Source organism: Talpa occidentalis, unplaced genomic scaffold (assembly GCF_014898055.3).
Source record: "Talpa occidentalis isolate TD23 unplaced genomic scaffold, MPIMG_talOcc4v2.1 talOcc4.10, whole genome shotgun sequence".
Taxonomy (NCBI): Eukaryota; Metazoa; Chordata; class Mammalia; order Eulipotyphla; family Talpidae; genus Talpa; species Talpa occidentalis.
Genome location: NW_023600993.1, coordinates 65,075,315 through 65,093,288, shown reverse-complemented (window position 1 = coordinate 65,093,288; position 17,974 = coordinate 65,075,315). Strand labels below are relative to the sequence as shown.

Genomic DNA, 17,974 nt, shown 5'->3' with positions numbered 1-17,974 from the left:
GGGAAAGAACTTAAGAGATTTTAAGAAAAAAGTTGCATATATAATTCAAAACAAAACTAAAAGAAAAAAAAAAAGCTACAGGCAAGCTTTCAGTAGCCAGCTCACCTGAGCAGTTTCTCGAGCTGTGGGTGGTGACTGTGTGACACAGGATTGGGTTTATATACCTTGAGCAACAATGAACACAAAAGCAAAGAACAGTTTCTATATTTAGTTGATAGAAGGAAAATACAGCTAATGCGTTTCTAACTCGAAACCAACTAAAACACTAGCAAAAGAATTTACACATACATATGAACCAAAAGGCAGGTGTCAGAAACAAAACTTTGGAAGATGGAAAGCACGTGGACATAGTGGCGAAGAATTTTAGTAGAAAGTTAAATCAAGACCAGCAATGGGGAAAGCTAAGAAATGGGGAGATGTGCAGCAAATGCAGACTCTGCCAAAGATGCAGGCACTACCACCACAAGGAAACTTTAGTTGTGGAGAAAGCAGAACTGAATTAAGGATGGGGTAAAAGGTGTTAAGAACACAAATGGATCTGTAGGTCACTGCCCCCAATCCAAACTGAAGTTCTCACTTCAGAGAAGTTGAGATGCTTCTCTGGAGAACAATAAAAGAGAGGTTTGAGACTGGGGAACACCACACACAAGTACAACTAGAACCAGAAATTAAGTGACCATATACATCCAACATACAGTTCTTCCCATTCATCTTCCAGGTGCTATGTCAGAAATCTGCCTGGAAGCAGAACAAGACCAAGGTTTTTCTCCTGGATAACAAATGAACCAAGGGAGTAAAACTTATGCACGAATAATGGAAGGTTATTGAGCATTTGAGGAGAGGTTTTAATGTGGACAATTAAACCCTAACAAACAGATTAGAGCAAATTGGAATAAATAGTGGATTCTGCAATAACATAAAACTTTTGAGAGATAATATTCCACTCAGAAGACAAAACCAGAATGTTATTAAAAAGGAATTTAGAAAACCAAAAACAGTTATTGGAAATTTAAAAAAATATATGATGTTAAGCAAAGGGTGGGGGATGGGGGAAATCTACAGGATTAGAAGATGAAGCCTCTCCAAAAGTATGGAAAATACCAAAGATGGAAAAATAGGAGAGAGGGAGCACGTCAAATTAAGAAATACACAGAACACATACACTAGAAAATTCAACATAAAAGGCAAAAGGAAACCACTAGAATGGTGCTATACACCAAGAAGAAAGCAACTGGTCAAGTTGGAGAAGTGGTAGGGCTCCAAACTGGAAATAACCTTCCCCTCAAAGTAAACCCATAGGCAGAGTCAGGGAAACCAAATGGTTATCATAAAAACCCAGCAAGATTGTTAGTGAATGACCATGCCCATTCTGAAGGTACATGTTCCTAACTAAAATGACTTAGTTTCATTACTTTGTTTCAGTTTCCTAAAACTGAAGTGGAGGAATAAAAAATTTAATTCTACCTAATCATACATAGCATTGAACTTTAGGGGGACTGGGTCCCTGGCCAAGGGATAATTAAACTTTTTGTCATTCACCCTTTTACTTGTGTACCACAAATTAATGGTACTTGTTCAAAAGTGGGTATAATTCCTGATTAGAAAAGGATGGAATGAAAAATTTGAGCATGCAGTTTTATGAAACTTGTAAATATGTAACATGTACATATGAATATTCATTGACTAACATGTCGACTATAAATGTGTTTAATGGGCCATGATGGAAAATATTTATGTGGATTGCTAAAAAGTTTAAAGTGCTAAACTAAATACCTCTCTAACTATAAGCTCTCTCCTTCAATACCAGCTGTAACCTGGGCACTGCCAGATCTAAGATGTTCATGAACCAGTGAGTACACATATTATGGAATCAGAAGGCTTCATCTTGGTGTTAGTATTCCAGGTGCGATATCATCTTGTGTCTACTCTGGGCCTTCCTCTGTGTTTGGGAGAGCCTCTGGACAATTGTCCAATTCTCTGGACAACTGAGAATTTATGGTTTTGTATGAGAATATGACTAGGAAAAAAATAAAGCTGACAAAAGTTACATAACTTTTTAATTTTAAGGATTATTTTAAAACAAAAACATAATAAAATCATAGGTCTATTCCAAGATTTCTAAGTATCTCCTGTAACATTCTACTCAGAAGGTAGAAAACCGAAAGTTCTTCCCTAAGGAAGGGTCCAAAAGGAATGTAATATTGCATTACTGCCTTGTACGTAAACTGTGAAGGAAACTCAATTATTTCATTTTCTCTCCCCAAGATCATTTTTGCTCACTAACATCCTAGGAGCATTCTCGTTGAGATCTGCCACTATGATTTATGGATGAACCATCTTTTCTATTCTCTAGTTCACATTGTGAATGCAATGTTGTCTTACATCCATCCTGTGGGACAGATAAAAGGACAAGCCCTCACCATCAATCTACTGTAGAAATCATGCATATTATTATTTTCTGGCAAGATCATCCAACTTAACAATTTTTAAATAGCTAATATATAAGTGAGGTCACATGAGCATCATACCTGCAACATACCCTATCCACAAATGTTCAGCTTTATAGCAAGAGCATCGTGGGACAGTCAAGGGCAAACTCACATCTTTAAAAATCAACAAAGTAAAAACAACAGGGCATCAAGACAATGGCAGAGAACTCTGTTCTTGGTAGACAGGCAATAACTGTAAGAAATAGGCTTACAGATAGGCATAATTTGAAATCTAAGTATCATAATTTAGGGTAATTGGAGTCATAGCTATACATATAGTTTCTTATTCAAAGGTTAATCCAAATGATTGTTTTCTCCTTATTCATTTTACTCCAAGTTTGGTTAATGAAATCATATTTCATCCTTATGATCTAGAGAGTATTTTATAGTTGCCAAGAGGTCTTGCTATGGAGTCATTAATTGATAAGCTCAAAGTGAAAACTGGACACAGAAATTTGCAAAATATTTCCCCAAATTTTAGATAGGGAACTTAATAGCCAAATATTAAAATGGCTCTCTGAAAATGGTCCAGAGACTTAGTACTTAGTATACTTAGTATACTAAGCATGTGACTTAGTACTTATTTCATATTAATGAGATCTAATGGCTCCTACAAATCTCTACTACTGTATGTTCTACAATGCCTTTTTGAAAAAAAATTTTCAAGCCAGAACATAAAACCTGTATTTGTGCATCCATGTGTAATTTATCCTGCGTGATATTTTCATGGATCCAAGATACCAAAAGATGTCACTGATTAACAAATATTTCCTTAAGTCTTCTGGATTATAGTACTAAAAGTAACTTTTATTAAAATGTACAATGCATTTTCAAGTATAAATACTCGTCAATGGTTGGCTGGCCGGCCATTATATCATAAGCAAAATTATTCCTAAAACTGAATCATATGGAATGTTTTAACTTTTTAAACTCAAACCCTGTAATCTGACCCTGAAATTTGTAATCGTGCCCTTTCATGTACTTTACGTGGACACACTTGCTTTGCAATCTATAGTTTGTAAGAGAGCAGGTAACTCTAGCACAGAAGAGATTATATAATGTGGCACAGGCGAGGACTTCAGCGGCACAATTCCATTTTTATTTATCCATACTGTTGCTTTCAGTCCTGCATTGAGGCCTCCTTGTATATCGGTTTCCAGTGTGTCACCAACCATCACACAATCTATAGGCTGTACTCCAAGGAGATCACAGCAGTAATAAAATATGGAAGGTGCTGGCTTCTCCTCTTTCTGCTCTCCACCCACAACAATAGCGTCAAAATAGGACTGACAGGCACAAGCCTCAATTTTCTCTCTCTGGGTCTGTCTGTCTCCATTTGTTAATAAAAGTAGGTGGACTTCCTTTCGAAGTTCTGTGAGCATAGCTTTGACATCTTCTGCTAGTGTCATATGCTGCAAACGTGTATTTTTCCACAGGAAATAACATTCTTCAGCCAACTTTCGGTTGGTTGCACCGCCCTTTGTTTCTTGGATTGCTTCTTCCCAATGTGAAGTCCTTATATCAGTAATGCATGTACTGGAAGGATGGAAACATTCCTTGCTGAGTTTAACTTGAACTTTGTCGCAGATGATTTCAGCCTCTTCTTTGTAAAGGTATTTTGATTTCAAGAGCTTTATCACCTAAAGGAAAATAACTTCATTAATACACATTTGTCTGTAATAGTCTTGCCCTGAGAAGCTTTAATTTAGAAGCCCAGAGCAGAGATTCCACCTTCATTCCTGTCTGAAGGCAGCTCTATTACTACACTACTGGTGGTGGAAATTGGTCTTACTTTTAAAGATCACCAAAACCAAGCTCTCCCAGCCTCTATATACAACTCATTCATATTTTTTTCCAATTTCTATTCTGAAAAGAGTCTTCACATACAGCTAAAAAAACCCTTCATTTGGCATTTTAGTCCTTTACTTTTTATTCTGGTCCTGAAGACATGAAAATAAAACCTCTACTTACATTTTAGAGTAAAACATTTTAAATTTCTAACAATCATTATTTAAATTACTCCCAGAGGTAACTCAGTTCATCTAACCTTTTGTCATCTGAATCCATTTTATGTTTTAAAGTCCTGAATCAACCACCATGTGAAATAGGACCCAATTCTGTACTTGTAAAGTGCCCAGTCACCCTCTTTGTTCTGCTGGTTATGCATTCCTCATCAGAAGTAAGCCCTCCCTCTCATCCTTGCCGTGACCCTTTTATCTCAGCTTTCATTACATTAGGTTCTTCTCCATTTGGCTCACCTTCTGACATTTACTAAGACTCTAAAGTGACAGATATTAATGTTCAATGATGAGTATGCATTATTTCTAATGCTCCTACAACTCTTCAAGGAAGTTCCTTTTTTATTTTTTTTAATATTTTATTTTATATAATTCTTACATCATTTTTCATCTTTGTACAATGTATGCATTTTCATTTTGGTTATATTCCCCATACAACTGCACCCCCCCCTTATTTTGACTCTAGCTCTTCCTCTCCCCACCCCTCCCTACATCCCCCCCCCCGCCCCCCGCAGTGTGTCTCTGGTTTATAGTTGCTTGTTGATTTTGATTATTACTTTGCATTGATTAGTCTTTTTCCTGGTCTCTTATTTAGGTTTTCTAAATTCCTGCTATGAGTGAGACCATTCGGTATTTTTCTTTTTCTTTCTGACTTATTTTCGCTGAGCATGATCCCTTCTAGCTCCATCCAATTCTTTTTTTAAATGAGAAAGCTCAGACCTGTAAAGCTGGGATCTGAATTCACACCTGCCTCCTTCCAAAGGCCGCACGCTTGCTTTTACTGTGCTGTACTGAGCACTGGACACTGGGGCTCTTGTCCTTATGGCACTATCTGGAGAGGGAAATAAACAGGTACGCAGACACTACAAATGCTGGGTTCCCATGACAGTCATATAAATGAGTGTGGAAATCAAATGGAAGGAGCAAGTTATTCCACAGGTTACTTGGGAAGGTTTGGCAGAAGTAATTTAAACCCATGGGCTTATTACCAAGCACATGAGGTGGGTTTGGGAAGAGGACCAAATCTTCCTGGACAGAAGCAACAGAAGGAACAGAGGCACAGAGTTCTGAATTTTGTGAACTGCCTGAGAAAGGCAAGAAGCTGAGTTCAGATGAAACAATGCATGCGAGGGAAGATGTTTAGAGATGAGGCCGAAGAGGTTGTTTGGAACCAGTTTGTAAAGGGTGTTGAACCCCAAGCTATAGCAGATGCGACCCAAATGTCCCAGGCACACACTACTCCCACATGTGCCAATGTGGCTTCACATTGCAGGTACTTGTGCTTCTCTGCCCGGGAGCTTTATTTGGCCACAGGGTAGCTCCTGCCCCCAAGCTAGGGCCTATGTATTGCCCTGGAAGCAGCTTTCAACAAACAAGGGGCAAAAAATAGGGACCAATCTCACAGCTTTCTTAACCCCAGGGAGGGACTTATTTGGCACACTGTCTTTCAGCACATCTTGACTGTTCACACCAAGTTACCTGCCTGTTAAAGCAGTCTGTATTAGATTATTTTATTGTTTTACTTGTCTCCCCCTACAGTGCTGCCTGGCATCAATTCCTAAATAAACTATCTGCTCCTGAAGTCGCTGTTGTAGGGACATGGGAGAAAGTCAACCATGCCAAGGCAATTTTGGATGTTTGAGGATGAATGCAATACACATGACTGGGACTAAAAACTTGAGACATATTCTCCACTCAGCATGTACGAATCACTTACACAGAAGGTAAAGGGAAAAAATTGTAGGCTATTTGTGCTAATCAGAAAATGTAATCATTAAGAGACATCTCATTAGACCTAGAAAAGTATACCAGCCCTAAGATTATGAGTTGAAGGCAAAACTCTGGAAAATTTTCCTGTATAAAGCTAAATTTCAATCACAAATCAAGCCTTTTCAATCACCATGATGATGTCACCATCTTTTTTGAAATGTTAACTGACTTACTTGTGTGCTGATTGAAAATCACTCTAAAGTTTGGGCAACCCTATTGCTACACAAAGGGCACAAGCCAGTAAGACTCCACAGTGCTTGATCATAAATAGGAGTTGGCTCATAGTTAGCAGAAAGGGACATCAGTAAGATCCAATTTCCTGTTACTGCAATTGGCAATTCATTAAGCACATTCTCTGGGCTTTGTAAAAGCAGAATTGGTTCACCTTAAAGGCAGATAAGAATCTGCCTTTAAGGCATGGCATACTACTCTGGTTGCAAAACTTCTTTCCATTACATCCTCTGAATTAACCTCCTATTTTGTCACACAGCAACCACTTACATATTTGTGATAACAGGAAGCATTTTAATAATATTAATATCTTTGGGGGTGAAAAGTTTATTAGTCATTCACATACTAACACAAATAACACCTAAGGTGAATTAGTATGCACTGTTAGTATAAATTCTCCTAACACAAGCACTGAGAGAAAGGGAGTTTTGAGTGAATTCGGAGTGGAGGAAAAATACATCCAACTTGGAAGGTATGATGACAATTTGTGCAAGGATAAGGCAGGTTTAAAATGGATTTTGAGTAGAATGAGCCTGCCAGGTACTAATAAGTATGAAGGGGTACCAAGATAGTGTGAGAAGGGAGATCAGTTTGTAGACAAAGATTTCCCTCACTATCAGAAACTAAAAAAGGTTTCTGTGAAACCTTTCATAAGTTGAAATGTATTAAAGGGAAGAAGCAATTACTGTAATTTATATGGAAACATTTTTGAGTACCCTCAGATTCCAGAAAAACCTATCAAATCATATAAAATGCCACATAAAACCTAAAATAATGCTAACATATAATAAAAGCAGGAATATGATATGATAAATACACAGTCTACAAAGGAAAAGGAGCTTGGTTGGGGCCACATTCACTGCTCAGAGTGTGCTAAAAAACAACCTTGAACATTAATTTCAGCTTTTTGGCTATTGCAAAAAAAAAAAAAAAAAAAAAAAACTCTTTAGATTTCTTTAGCTAGCAAAAACAGGTACTAATATAGGTCTTTTGTAAAAGCAAAGCAGTGTAATACGTTTAAACTTTGAAAATGGTGGGATACCTGTAATATAAACTCAAACTTTATCTACTCAAAACTCCAAGGCTGTATGTAGCTCAATATACACAAAAAGGAAACTTTTCTACCCACTGCTCTCTGAACCCAGAATTAAGTTAATATCAGTACTTGTTTAACTGTGTTATTAGGAAGATTCTCTCAAGGTCAGAATGGGAATCAGAGAATATAACAATTTTTAAGATATGAGGTAGCTGAATTCCAAATAAAACTTTAAAAATACTTGCTTAAAAAGATGACTGGCGACATACAAACAACTCAAACTCCACTCCTGTTATTTTCAGTCTTTGCTCAAACATCATTTACTCAGTACTACCCAATCTGACCAATCTATTGTATTTGAAACTGTAACTAGCTTCCCCCTCCACTTTTTATAATACTTATTAAAGCTGATATAGTCAGTATGTGAATCCTTGCCCCGTCCAAGGCAACATTTTTTCCCATTTCATAAATCATTCAGAGAAATTTATGAAAGCTGGCATGTTACTTCTGAACAGACCAACCCCGGGTGGGATTATACTCATTCATGAGAAAGTGTTCCTTGCTAGTGAAAAGCTCACACTTCAATTCTGCTTATAGGGTATTTATAAAGGACATGGTAACAGAACCAAGTCTGGAGACCTGGATTTTCATCTATCCTACTTTCAGTCAGCATTTGCCATATGTCCAGCAAAGATGAGTAAGTCAGTTCCTTTTTAAGAAGCTCATAGTTGTGGGCATCCGAGTTGCAAAAGTTAATTGTAATTATCTTTTGACATGTACATTAAGAGACATCTGAACAAATTATGGTGCTGGTAAAGAAGGGTGTAAAGACCAGGGAGAAATTCAATCTGAATTTTGTTTTGGCAATTTCACTGAGGTGGGAACGTGGAGCATGAACTCCATGTGATAAACCTTGAGACAAGACCACAGCAGCAGTCTAGTGAGGTAAGTTCAGCTTTAACTAGAGCAGGGGAGATCATTTTCTCCTTAAAGCCGAAGGGAGAGGAAAGAAAAGGGTGAATCAGAGGCTTGGAGATCATGGAAAAGTTCTAAAAAGGCACACATGTAGGTACAGAAAGGAGACGATGTTGCTGCGTGAAGCCTCGTGAAAGGAATGCCCCGTGTAGCTCGAACTTTTGCTGAGTGTCACCTCAGAAATCTACAACAGGGAGATCAGAGAGGAGTTCACACGGAGAAAATTCTCTGGAGTTGATCAAGCAGCACTTGCAAGCAGCACTTGCAAGCAGCACTTGCAAGCAAGCACCACTTGCCAGGTATGTAGCTTCCTTAAAGAGCCATCGAAACCCATGCAGTGAGTGACGACCCTCCCTCGAGGTCAACTACTTAGAGCTGGACGCAAGCACTCATCTCGCTGTTCCAAACCTGTGGTCAAAAAGCCAGCTGTCTTGTGGCATGGCGTGGCTGTCTCTCTTTGTGGGGCTACTCTGCCATCGTGGCAGACTGAATGTGCTCCTTCTGGGTCTCGGAGGGCTGGACCCGACTTCGTGAACCCAGCCTCCCAGAGCCTCAGTGCAGAAGGAAGGCGGCGTCTCCAAGCCGGTAACCCCTAACCCACCGCTCCTGGCTCCTTCCCGTAAGGGGGACAGTATCAAAAGACTCTAGGCCCGCGCCTCCGGGGCTCCCCGGAAAGATCGGCCCCAGGCGAGGCGTCAGCAGCGCTGGGAGCGGAAGGCGGGAAGGTGGGGGTGAGGGGCGGCCAGGGGACGGGAAAGCGAGCGGTGCGGGCCGCGGCGCCGGCGGAGCGTAGGGCTGCGGAAGCCAGGACGTTACCTCCAGCATGCCTTTCCTACTCGCCCCGGCCGTGTCGATGAGCGTGTTGTCCAAGTCAAAGAAAACGGCCCGCACCCGGCTCAGCCCCATAGTGCCGACCTCTGGCGGAAGGCAGCAGCTCCGCACGCCAGCTCGCCGCCTCCATCTGCGCAAGCGTGATGTCGCGCCTTGACGTCACCTGATCCTTCCGCGCCGTCCGCGGAAGTCCCGCGAGATGTGTCGGTACTGGCGAGCCCGAGAAGCGGAGGTCGCGCGAGATCTGGAATGGAGGCTCTTAGGGTGTGGGATGCTTATCTTGTAGATAGGGTGACTGGTTATCTGAGCCGTTAGAGGAGCAATGATTATTAGTAGTGCGTTTTCCAAACGTGTACCCTCTTCCTGCATATCTGTGTTATCATTTTGTCCTCCTTAATCGAGGAGGACGTTCCAACTGCCCGGGGGAGTTTGCGCTCTATCGCGCTAGGCGGGGAGCGGCTGAGGCCTCTGAAATGTCTCCATTTTTTGCTTGTCCTAAAATAGGTGGGGAGTGTGACTGTATCTGGTGCCCAAAGTCCACGGTTACGGGACAGGGTAGCGGGACACCAGAGAGGTATAAAGTTATGATAGCCTGTGATAGTTACAAATGACCAGCCTCTTAGCTGGTAGGCATTAACAAATTTGTCTTTCCCCTATTTCCTGACAGGTTTGTAACAAGATTAACAGTTTGTCTTTTCCCCATTTGTTGCAATTTCCCCTTGTTTGATAGATTTATCTTTATGACCCAGTCTCCCAGATGAGTATTCCTGCATTTCAAGGAAGAGAAAGTTAAATATCAGCTATTGAAGAATAACAGGCTGGATCCACTCATCTCTGTCAACCCCTTCCTGCCTCCACTTTGCAGACCCTAGCCCATCTGCACTTCTTTTTCCCTTTGTAAAACTTCCCCCACCCATGCTGCCAAAGAATGGGATGGTTGTCTTTCAGACATGAGTCTGCTGCCCTCCTCATTTGTCAACAAATTAAACCTCTTTCCATTGCCTCAAACTCTGTTTCCTTTTATTGGCTGAGGGAAACTGAACTTAGTGTTTGGTATCACCTGTGCTTTAAAATTTTCTTTAATTGCTTATTGTGCTCGTGGTATTTTCCAATGTCGGAAAGCTGTTATAGAGCAGCCCCGATAAAGGGGTTCCTGAAAGGGTTCCTGGCTGTGGGTCCTCACCCGCGCGCTTTAAAGGGACTTACTAATACTCTACTACAGACACACACAAAAGGTTAATAAAAGGTTTATTTACAAGAGAAAAGGAAATAAGGAAAATGTACAACTCAGGGAGAAAATAGGGAAATAAAGTCATTAATGCGGCCTTCCGATCCGACAACCTGGAAACCCAAGGTCACTCTCAGAGCTGGCCAGACGCTGCAAGCTGGCGGAGAGCCAAAATGGGGGGACCCCCCAAAGCCCACGTGTCTGCCTTTTATATCCACCTGGCTGCTTAACTCCACCCTCAGGTCCCAGCTACCTTCCCTTTGGTGGTGATGGGATTTGGAGTTTCCAGTGTCTTTGGCTTTGGCCTGGGGTGGGGGTGGAGTCCACAAAGCCTGTATGGAATTTAGCTTTAGGACATCCTTTTCCCCCTAACAAAACTTCCAACTATTTCTTAATGTATTTACACTAGTGAGGAGATAGTTATGTTAGAATTAGAGCCAGCACCAGCACAGTTTTGAAAGCTGTAACCTGAATTTTCTTGAGTCCTTGTTTGATGACTGTGTTTGAAGGTTTAGGGCTCTGTAGTGTCTACCTGATATTTTGCCCACATTGACTTTTTCTAAAACCGTAAGTTTCTGAGTCCCTAGATATCTTCCATAGGGACCAAAGGGAGGCTGCCACAGGGTGAGTCTAAGTGGCATGCTGATAAGGTTGAAATGAAAGAAATCAAAACAAGATCCTTGGATGATACTTTGCTTGATTATCTCCTGAAAGAAAAGGAAATCTCGTGTTCTGAAATGTGGGAGACAGCCTTTTAGCCTTATCACTCTATTCTAAGGCTTGCAAGGTCTGTTTCAGTGTGTAGGTAGAGAACCTGCATAGGTCCTTCTTCAAATTTCAAAGTCCTTTTTTGTTTCTCCCTCCTAAATTTATTGGCCCCCTTTTAAAGACTGTATAACTAACTGGAGTGCTATGGGCTCACCTTTGCAGGTAATGTTTGCGTGTCTCTTTCTGTTAGGGGGAAATGATGTCCTGAGTTAATCCCATACAGGCTTTGTGGACTCCACCCCCACTCCAGACTAAAGCCATCAAGACATTGGGAAAGACAAATCCCATCACCACCAAGGGAGGGTGACTGGGACCTGAGGGTGGAGTTGGGTAGCCAGGTTGGATATAAAAACCAAACACGTGGGCCTTGGGCTCTCTCTGGCTCGAGATCGCTCGCCTCCTGGCTTCACGGCTCCTGGCTGGCGGCGAACTCTGAGAGCGCCATTTTGGGATTCCTGATCGGTGGATCGGGTAGGACTCATTTAAAACTTTGTCTCCCATTTTTCTCCCAGAGCTGTACATTTCCTCATTTGTCCTTCCCTTGTAAATAAACCTTTTATTAACCTTTCACGTGTGCCTGCAGTAGAGCATTGATAAGTCCTTTTAAGCACGCGGGTGAGGACCCACAGTCAGGCACCCCGTTTTGTATCGGGGTTGCTCTACAACAGTTTGGCGCCCAGCGTGGTTTCCAAGTTACATCCGCGGTTGACCAGTCCAAAGTAACATTCCTTGCGTTGGTCACCATAAGCACACTAGTTCTGCAGGACTCGTGAAAAGTCTGTTTTTTCCCTGTGCGTACAGCCCTTGTGGGTGCGTTTTGACTCAAATATGGCCTCAACCATGAGCCTAAACAATTTCATCCCTAGCCTGAGTTCTTTCAGTTTCCTTCCGGCCTTGAATTTGAGTAGCCTTCTTCCATTAAATATCACCACCAGTTTCATTAATATAAATAATTTGATGAAGCCTGGTGTATGGCACGTGATTTTACTATTGTGTACATACATGGGTGGTTTACAAGCCATCCCTTTACAGTCCGTGCTTCTGGGTGGTTTTTTGGTAATATGTGTAAGCGCAATTTGCTACATTGTTGTTTCTGTGAGAGGTAGATGTTCTACTTCACATACTGAGAATGTGCAACAACACATTCAGGCTTTTAACTTGGCCATACAACAACAAAATCAGGCCTTTGATTTAACTATTAAGTGCATGAGGGATGAGAACCGTAACATCTTTGAGTCAGTTTATGAAAGCATACAAGATCAAGCCTTTAAAAGTATGCAGGACAGGATAGAGGCCGCCCTCCATAAATTGGATATGGTGGAGGCTCGGCTTATGGCACAGAGAAAGGATAGACCTTCCCCTTTCCATGAGGACTGCCAGCGAGCAGAGTTAGAAGAGGAGGAGCATCATATTTTAAATACTTTAAATACATCAGGACAAAATCCTCTTCCACGTGACAAGGCCCCTCCCGTGCAGACCCCTGAGGCTGCACAGCCTCCACTGCCCTCTGGGGAGGAAACTAAAATGGCGTCTCCTCCCCACACTAGACTGGGCACCCACTTTGGCAGGAAGGATCACCCTGAGGCAGGACAGTTTCCCCTTCGCCAGATGCCAATGGGTGGCTTAAATGAACATGGGAGACCTGCTGGGTACTTTTGGTCGCACCATCCGTTCAGTACTGCGGACCTCCTAAATTGGAGGAGCTCTGTTCCCTCGTACCGGCAGGCTCCTAAGAGGATGGCGAAATTGTTTGCCTCTATCTTCGTCTCCCACCGCCCTAACTGGGCAGATATACAGTCCCATGCTGCATACTTTATTAACGCTGGATGAGCAGAGGATGGTATTCAGGAAAGCCAGGGAGGAGGCTGACCGTCTCCACCAACAGAATAGGCAGTCCCCAGAGCCAGAGGTTGTTGTCCCAGAGAGAGATCCTGGATGGGACCCTAACAATGGAGGAACGGCGATGTTGGATCTGTATAAAAAATGTTTATTGGTAGGACTGAAGCAGAGGATCCCCAAACAAAAAAACTTTAACAAAATATTGCAACTCGAGCAAGGAGCTAATGAGGATCCGTCAGAGATCCTTGAGAGGATTATTCAAACTTACACTAACCACACAGATATAAACCCAGATGCCCCAGAAAATGCTCGTCTGATCACTATGGCTTTCATTACCCATAGTGCCCCAGACATAAAGAAAAAGTTAGCTAGGGTGGACGGCATCACTGAGATGAGTCCGTCCCAGGTAGTGGACCTGGCATTCAGGGTTTATAATAATAGAGAGGACAGGAGACCGAAACCTGCGACTGTTTTCTTACAAAGAGAACACAGAACAGGGTTTCAGGGAAACAATAATGGACAGAGACGTGAACCCCTAGGAAGAAATCAGTGTGCTTTCTGTAGGGAAGAGGGACATTGGAAGTACAGTTGTCCCAGGTTACAGGGAAGCGGCAGACGCAATAATTATAGAAGGCAGGATAGAAGACAGAGAACCCCAAGATATGATGATTCACGTAGGGGTTACAGGAGGGAATATAGAAGGAGTACACAGAACCAGGAACCGAGGAGAGAGGAAAGAAGACAAATGTTAGCACAGAGTGGAGGCTCAGATGATGACGGAGAATACAGACAGAGAAGGAATCGAGAGCCCAGCACAGAGGACAGGAGACAAATGACAGCACAGGGTAGAGCCTCAGGTGAAGATAGGAGGGAATACAGACAGAGTAGAAGGAATCTACTCTGCCAAGTGCAGAGGAGAGGAGACAAATGATAGTTCATGGAGAAAGTTCAGATGCAGAATAGGGGTGCCCGGGGGCTCCACTAGATCTAGAGAAGCCCATTAGAATAACCCCCTCAGAGCCCCGGGTAACACTCACTGTGGGGGATCATCTCATTGATTTCTTGGTGGACACTGGAGCGACATACTCAGTTTTGAATTCAAAATTAACTAAAATGAGCAAAGAGACTGCAGCAGTCACTGGGATTACAGGAAGGCCACAACAAAAAGCCTTCCTGCAACCTTTGGAGTGCCGGCTAGGCACCATACAGCTCCAGCACAGCTTCCTATACATGGAAGAGTGTCCAATCCTTCTACTTGGTCGCGATCTTTTAAGTAAGCTCAACACACGAATTATATTCTCACCAAAACATCAGAGGCTTCACCTACAGGTACCTCCAGAGCATGCTCTGCAGTTCCAGATGTTGCTTACTCAAGATGTTCCACCGAAAGGTGAAATTTTACCTCCAGAAATTGTTGAAAGAATAAGTAAATAGGTATGGGCTGATGGAACCCCAGGACGTGCGAAAAATGCTGAGCCTGTAAAGATAGAAGTGATAGAGGGGAGCAGAACCCCGAGGAGGAAGCAATATCCCTTAAAGGAGGAGGTCTTGAGGGGAATTGAGCCAGTATTGAAAAGGTTCCTTCAATCTGGACTCATTCGGCCCTGTCGCTCACCATACAACACTCCGATTCTGCCAGTGAAGAAACCCCATACAGGCGAGTACCGTTTTGTCCAAGATTTAAGGGCCATTAATGACATTGTTCGGGATTTACATCCCACCGTGCCTAATCCCTACACCTTATTAACTGCCATACCTGGTGACTTTGGGTGGTTTTCGGTATTAGACCTGAAGGATGCCTTTTTCTGTATCCCAATAGATGTCCAGGATCAACCGCTTTTTGCCTTCGAGTGGCAAGATCCTAAGTCCAAGAGCACTCTCCAATACTGCTGGACTGTGCTTCCACAGGGGTTTAAGAACTCCCCAACTATTTTTGGGGAAATACTGGCCAGGGATCTCAGGAAGGTTCAATTAAACCAGGACATCTTGCTGCAATACGTAGATGATTTATTGATTGCAAGTCCAGACTACAAATCTTGTCTGGAAAATACCATAGTGGTACTGAACCACCTGGCAGAATGTGGCTATAAGATGTCACCTCAAAAGGCACAGATCTGTAAACAAACGGTGACGTATTTGGGGTTTGAAATTAGGAAAGGCAGACGGAGCTTGATGACAGAAAGGAAACAAGTAATTTCAGCCCTTGAAGTCCCCAGCAACCGGCGACAGTTGCGCGGATTTTTGGGTATGGCTGGGTTTTGCAGGATTTGGATTCCTAACTTTGGATTAATAGCAAAACACTTGTAAATAGCAAAACCCTTGTAAATAGCAAAACCCACAGTCAGGCACCCCGTTTTGTATCAGGGTTGCTCTACAACAGTTCTAGTGTTCTGTTTTTTGCTAATCTATTACTTTCCAGGCTGTGAACCTACAAGGGTAGAAGGAGATTAGCGTCCAACACTTCTAACTGGATGGTTTGCGGTTATCTCAAGAATTTGAGGGAACTACACAGTCTTCAAAGAGGCAATGACGACAATTTTTGGAAAATACCAAAAGGGACAGTAACAACTGCACTCTAAACAATAAGTGCTTTTTTGGGAGAAGCTTTCATAAGACTGCCTTTTGAAGCTTCTTAACTTCAAGCTTGATTCCGTTGCTTATTTTCTTTGCCATCATGACTTTTTAATGTTCAAAATCTGTCATCTTGTGACTGGATCAAGAAGATGTGGTATATATTCACAATAGAGTATTATTCAGCAATCAAAAAAGATAAACTCATGCCATTCGCAGCAATGTGGATGGAGTTAGAAGGAATTATGCTCAGTGAAATAAGCCAGAAGGGAAAAGAAAAAGTCGGATGGTTTCACTTATAGCAGGAATATAGGGGAACCAAATAAGACATCAGTGTAAAAAAATAATAACAGTACAAAACACAGCACAGCAAAAACAGACAATTATAAACCAGAGACATCCTGCAGGGGAGGAGGAGGGAGAGGGGTGAGAGGGAGGGAGGGAGGAGCACAGGGGACTGAGGTGATGGTGCATGTGTGCCTTGGGGAAGGAAATTCTCTGGGGACTCAATGGGGGGGGGGAGGAAATATTGTCTAAAAAATGATAAATGTTAAAATAAAAAAAGCTAAATTAAAAACAAAAAAAAATCTGTCATCTTGGCTTTCCTTTCTTTCTTTTTTTTTGTGGGACCCTCGCCAGCGGCGGTTCCCCGCTGGCGCTGCAGAGCCTGGCGGGCAGCCTGGCAGCCCAGCGCTCAACCGCTGCGCCACCAGGGGAGGCCCTTGGCTTTCCTTTCTGTGACTTCAATCTTCTTGGTCCATCTTGTGGCCACCCATTTTTTTTATTAATATCTGCCTCTTGCCAGGCCTGTCAGACCTATTTTTGGCCGGCACTGTGTGGGAACTTGAGAATAAAGTGAGCTGCATGCATTTGAAAGGCGTAGCGTGTTTCCTTACTGTGTGCAAGGTCCATCAACAAAAGCCCTATTCTGAGCAATAGAATCTGCAATCAGTATAAAGGCCAAAGGAGACATAGACCACATTGCCAGCCTCCATGAAGCGCCAGAACACCATCTAGTTGGTGTTTAGTGAGTACTTTTTTTAATGGTTAAAAAAAGGGAAAAAAATCAAAGGAAGGATATTTATTACACGTGAAAAAGTATATGAAATTCAAATTCCAGTGCCCATAAATAGTTTTATCAGGACACAGATATACTCATTCATTTATGTATTATCTTTTGCCCTACAACGGCCAAGTTTTGAATAGTTACAGTGAGACCTTATGGCCTGCAAAGTTTAAGATATTTACAATTTGTCACTTCGTAGAAAAAATTTCCCAACTCTGAGATACATGATTAACAGTTGGGTTGCTGATGTTTAATACAGATTGATTGATTGATTGATTGATTGCTGCTGTTTTTATTTAAAAGGAGAGCAGGCACCTTGTGGGGAATACCCTACCTATAATTTGACCTGGGATCCAGGGGACAGGGACTCTGGGACCCTGGCCCTCAGCCCTTCTGTCTCTGAAGCCTATACAGGGACTCCCCCTGCCTCGGTTTCTCTTTGAACCTGTGAGAGAGACTGTAGAAGAGCTGGAAGGATAGGACAAGTTTGTTGTCTAGATGGGGTAGGTGATGAGGTAGGGTTTGCAACTGGTGTCCACGGTAACCACAGTGAAGATGTTCATCTTGACAGGGTCTCTCAACACGTTTCAAAGACATTGTTGAGTGTGTAAAGGAAGATGATGAGATTCAGCAGACTAGCCCTGTGATTCAAGAGGAAGGGGTTGTTGGTCTGCAGGCCACAATTCAAGTAGCAGTTATAAGTGTACTCACCACATTCCTAGCCTGAGTTCTCAATCAGGTGTGTGAACTGGCAGTTGTGGCCAAGGAATAAGATGATGCCCTTACAATAGGCCACATGGGTGATGAAGTTCAAGGCCAGCTACAGATGTGTGGCCACCTGTTCCAGGTTGATGTTGATGCCCTGGTTTATGTGGTTACCAAAGATGACTGTTCCATAAACCTGTGCCAATACCTCACTTTGTGTCTCATTTGCACCAGGGCATCAAAAAGACTTCTCACAGAGAACAGTGAGAAGAAGAATGTTGAAGAATTCTGAGTGCTTGAGAATGGTGTCAATGATCATTGCTGTCCATGGGCTCACTGACCACAGAGGCTCCCAGGCATCCTGCTGTTACTAGGACACCCTAGGATCCAGGGCTTAACCTCTAGAGGATTTCCAGATAGAAAAATACTGGGCCAGACCCTTGCAGG

General features: G+C 42.5%; 1 protein-coding gene across 1 annotated transcript; it reads right to left on the bottom strand.

The window, feature by feature from the left end:
* Positions 1-252: 252 nt before the first annotated feature.
* On the bottom strand, positions 253-9,490 carry NANP (N-acetylneuraminic acid phosphatase). Its single transcript, XM_037493554.2, has 2 exons — positions 9,336-9,490; positions 253-4,129 (listed from the first exon to the last, which is right to left on the bottom strand). Exons 1-2 carry the CDS (start codon positions 9,423-9,425, stop codon positions 3,473-3,475), a joined length of 747 nt encoding a protein of 248 aa, XP_037349451.1. The 5' UTR covers positions 9,426-9,490; the 3' UTR covers positions 253-3,472.
* Between the last annotated feature and the right edge of the window lie 8,484 nt (positions 9,491-17,974).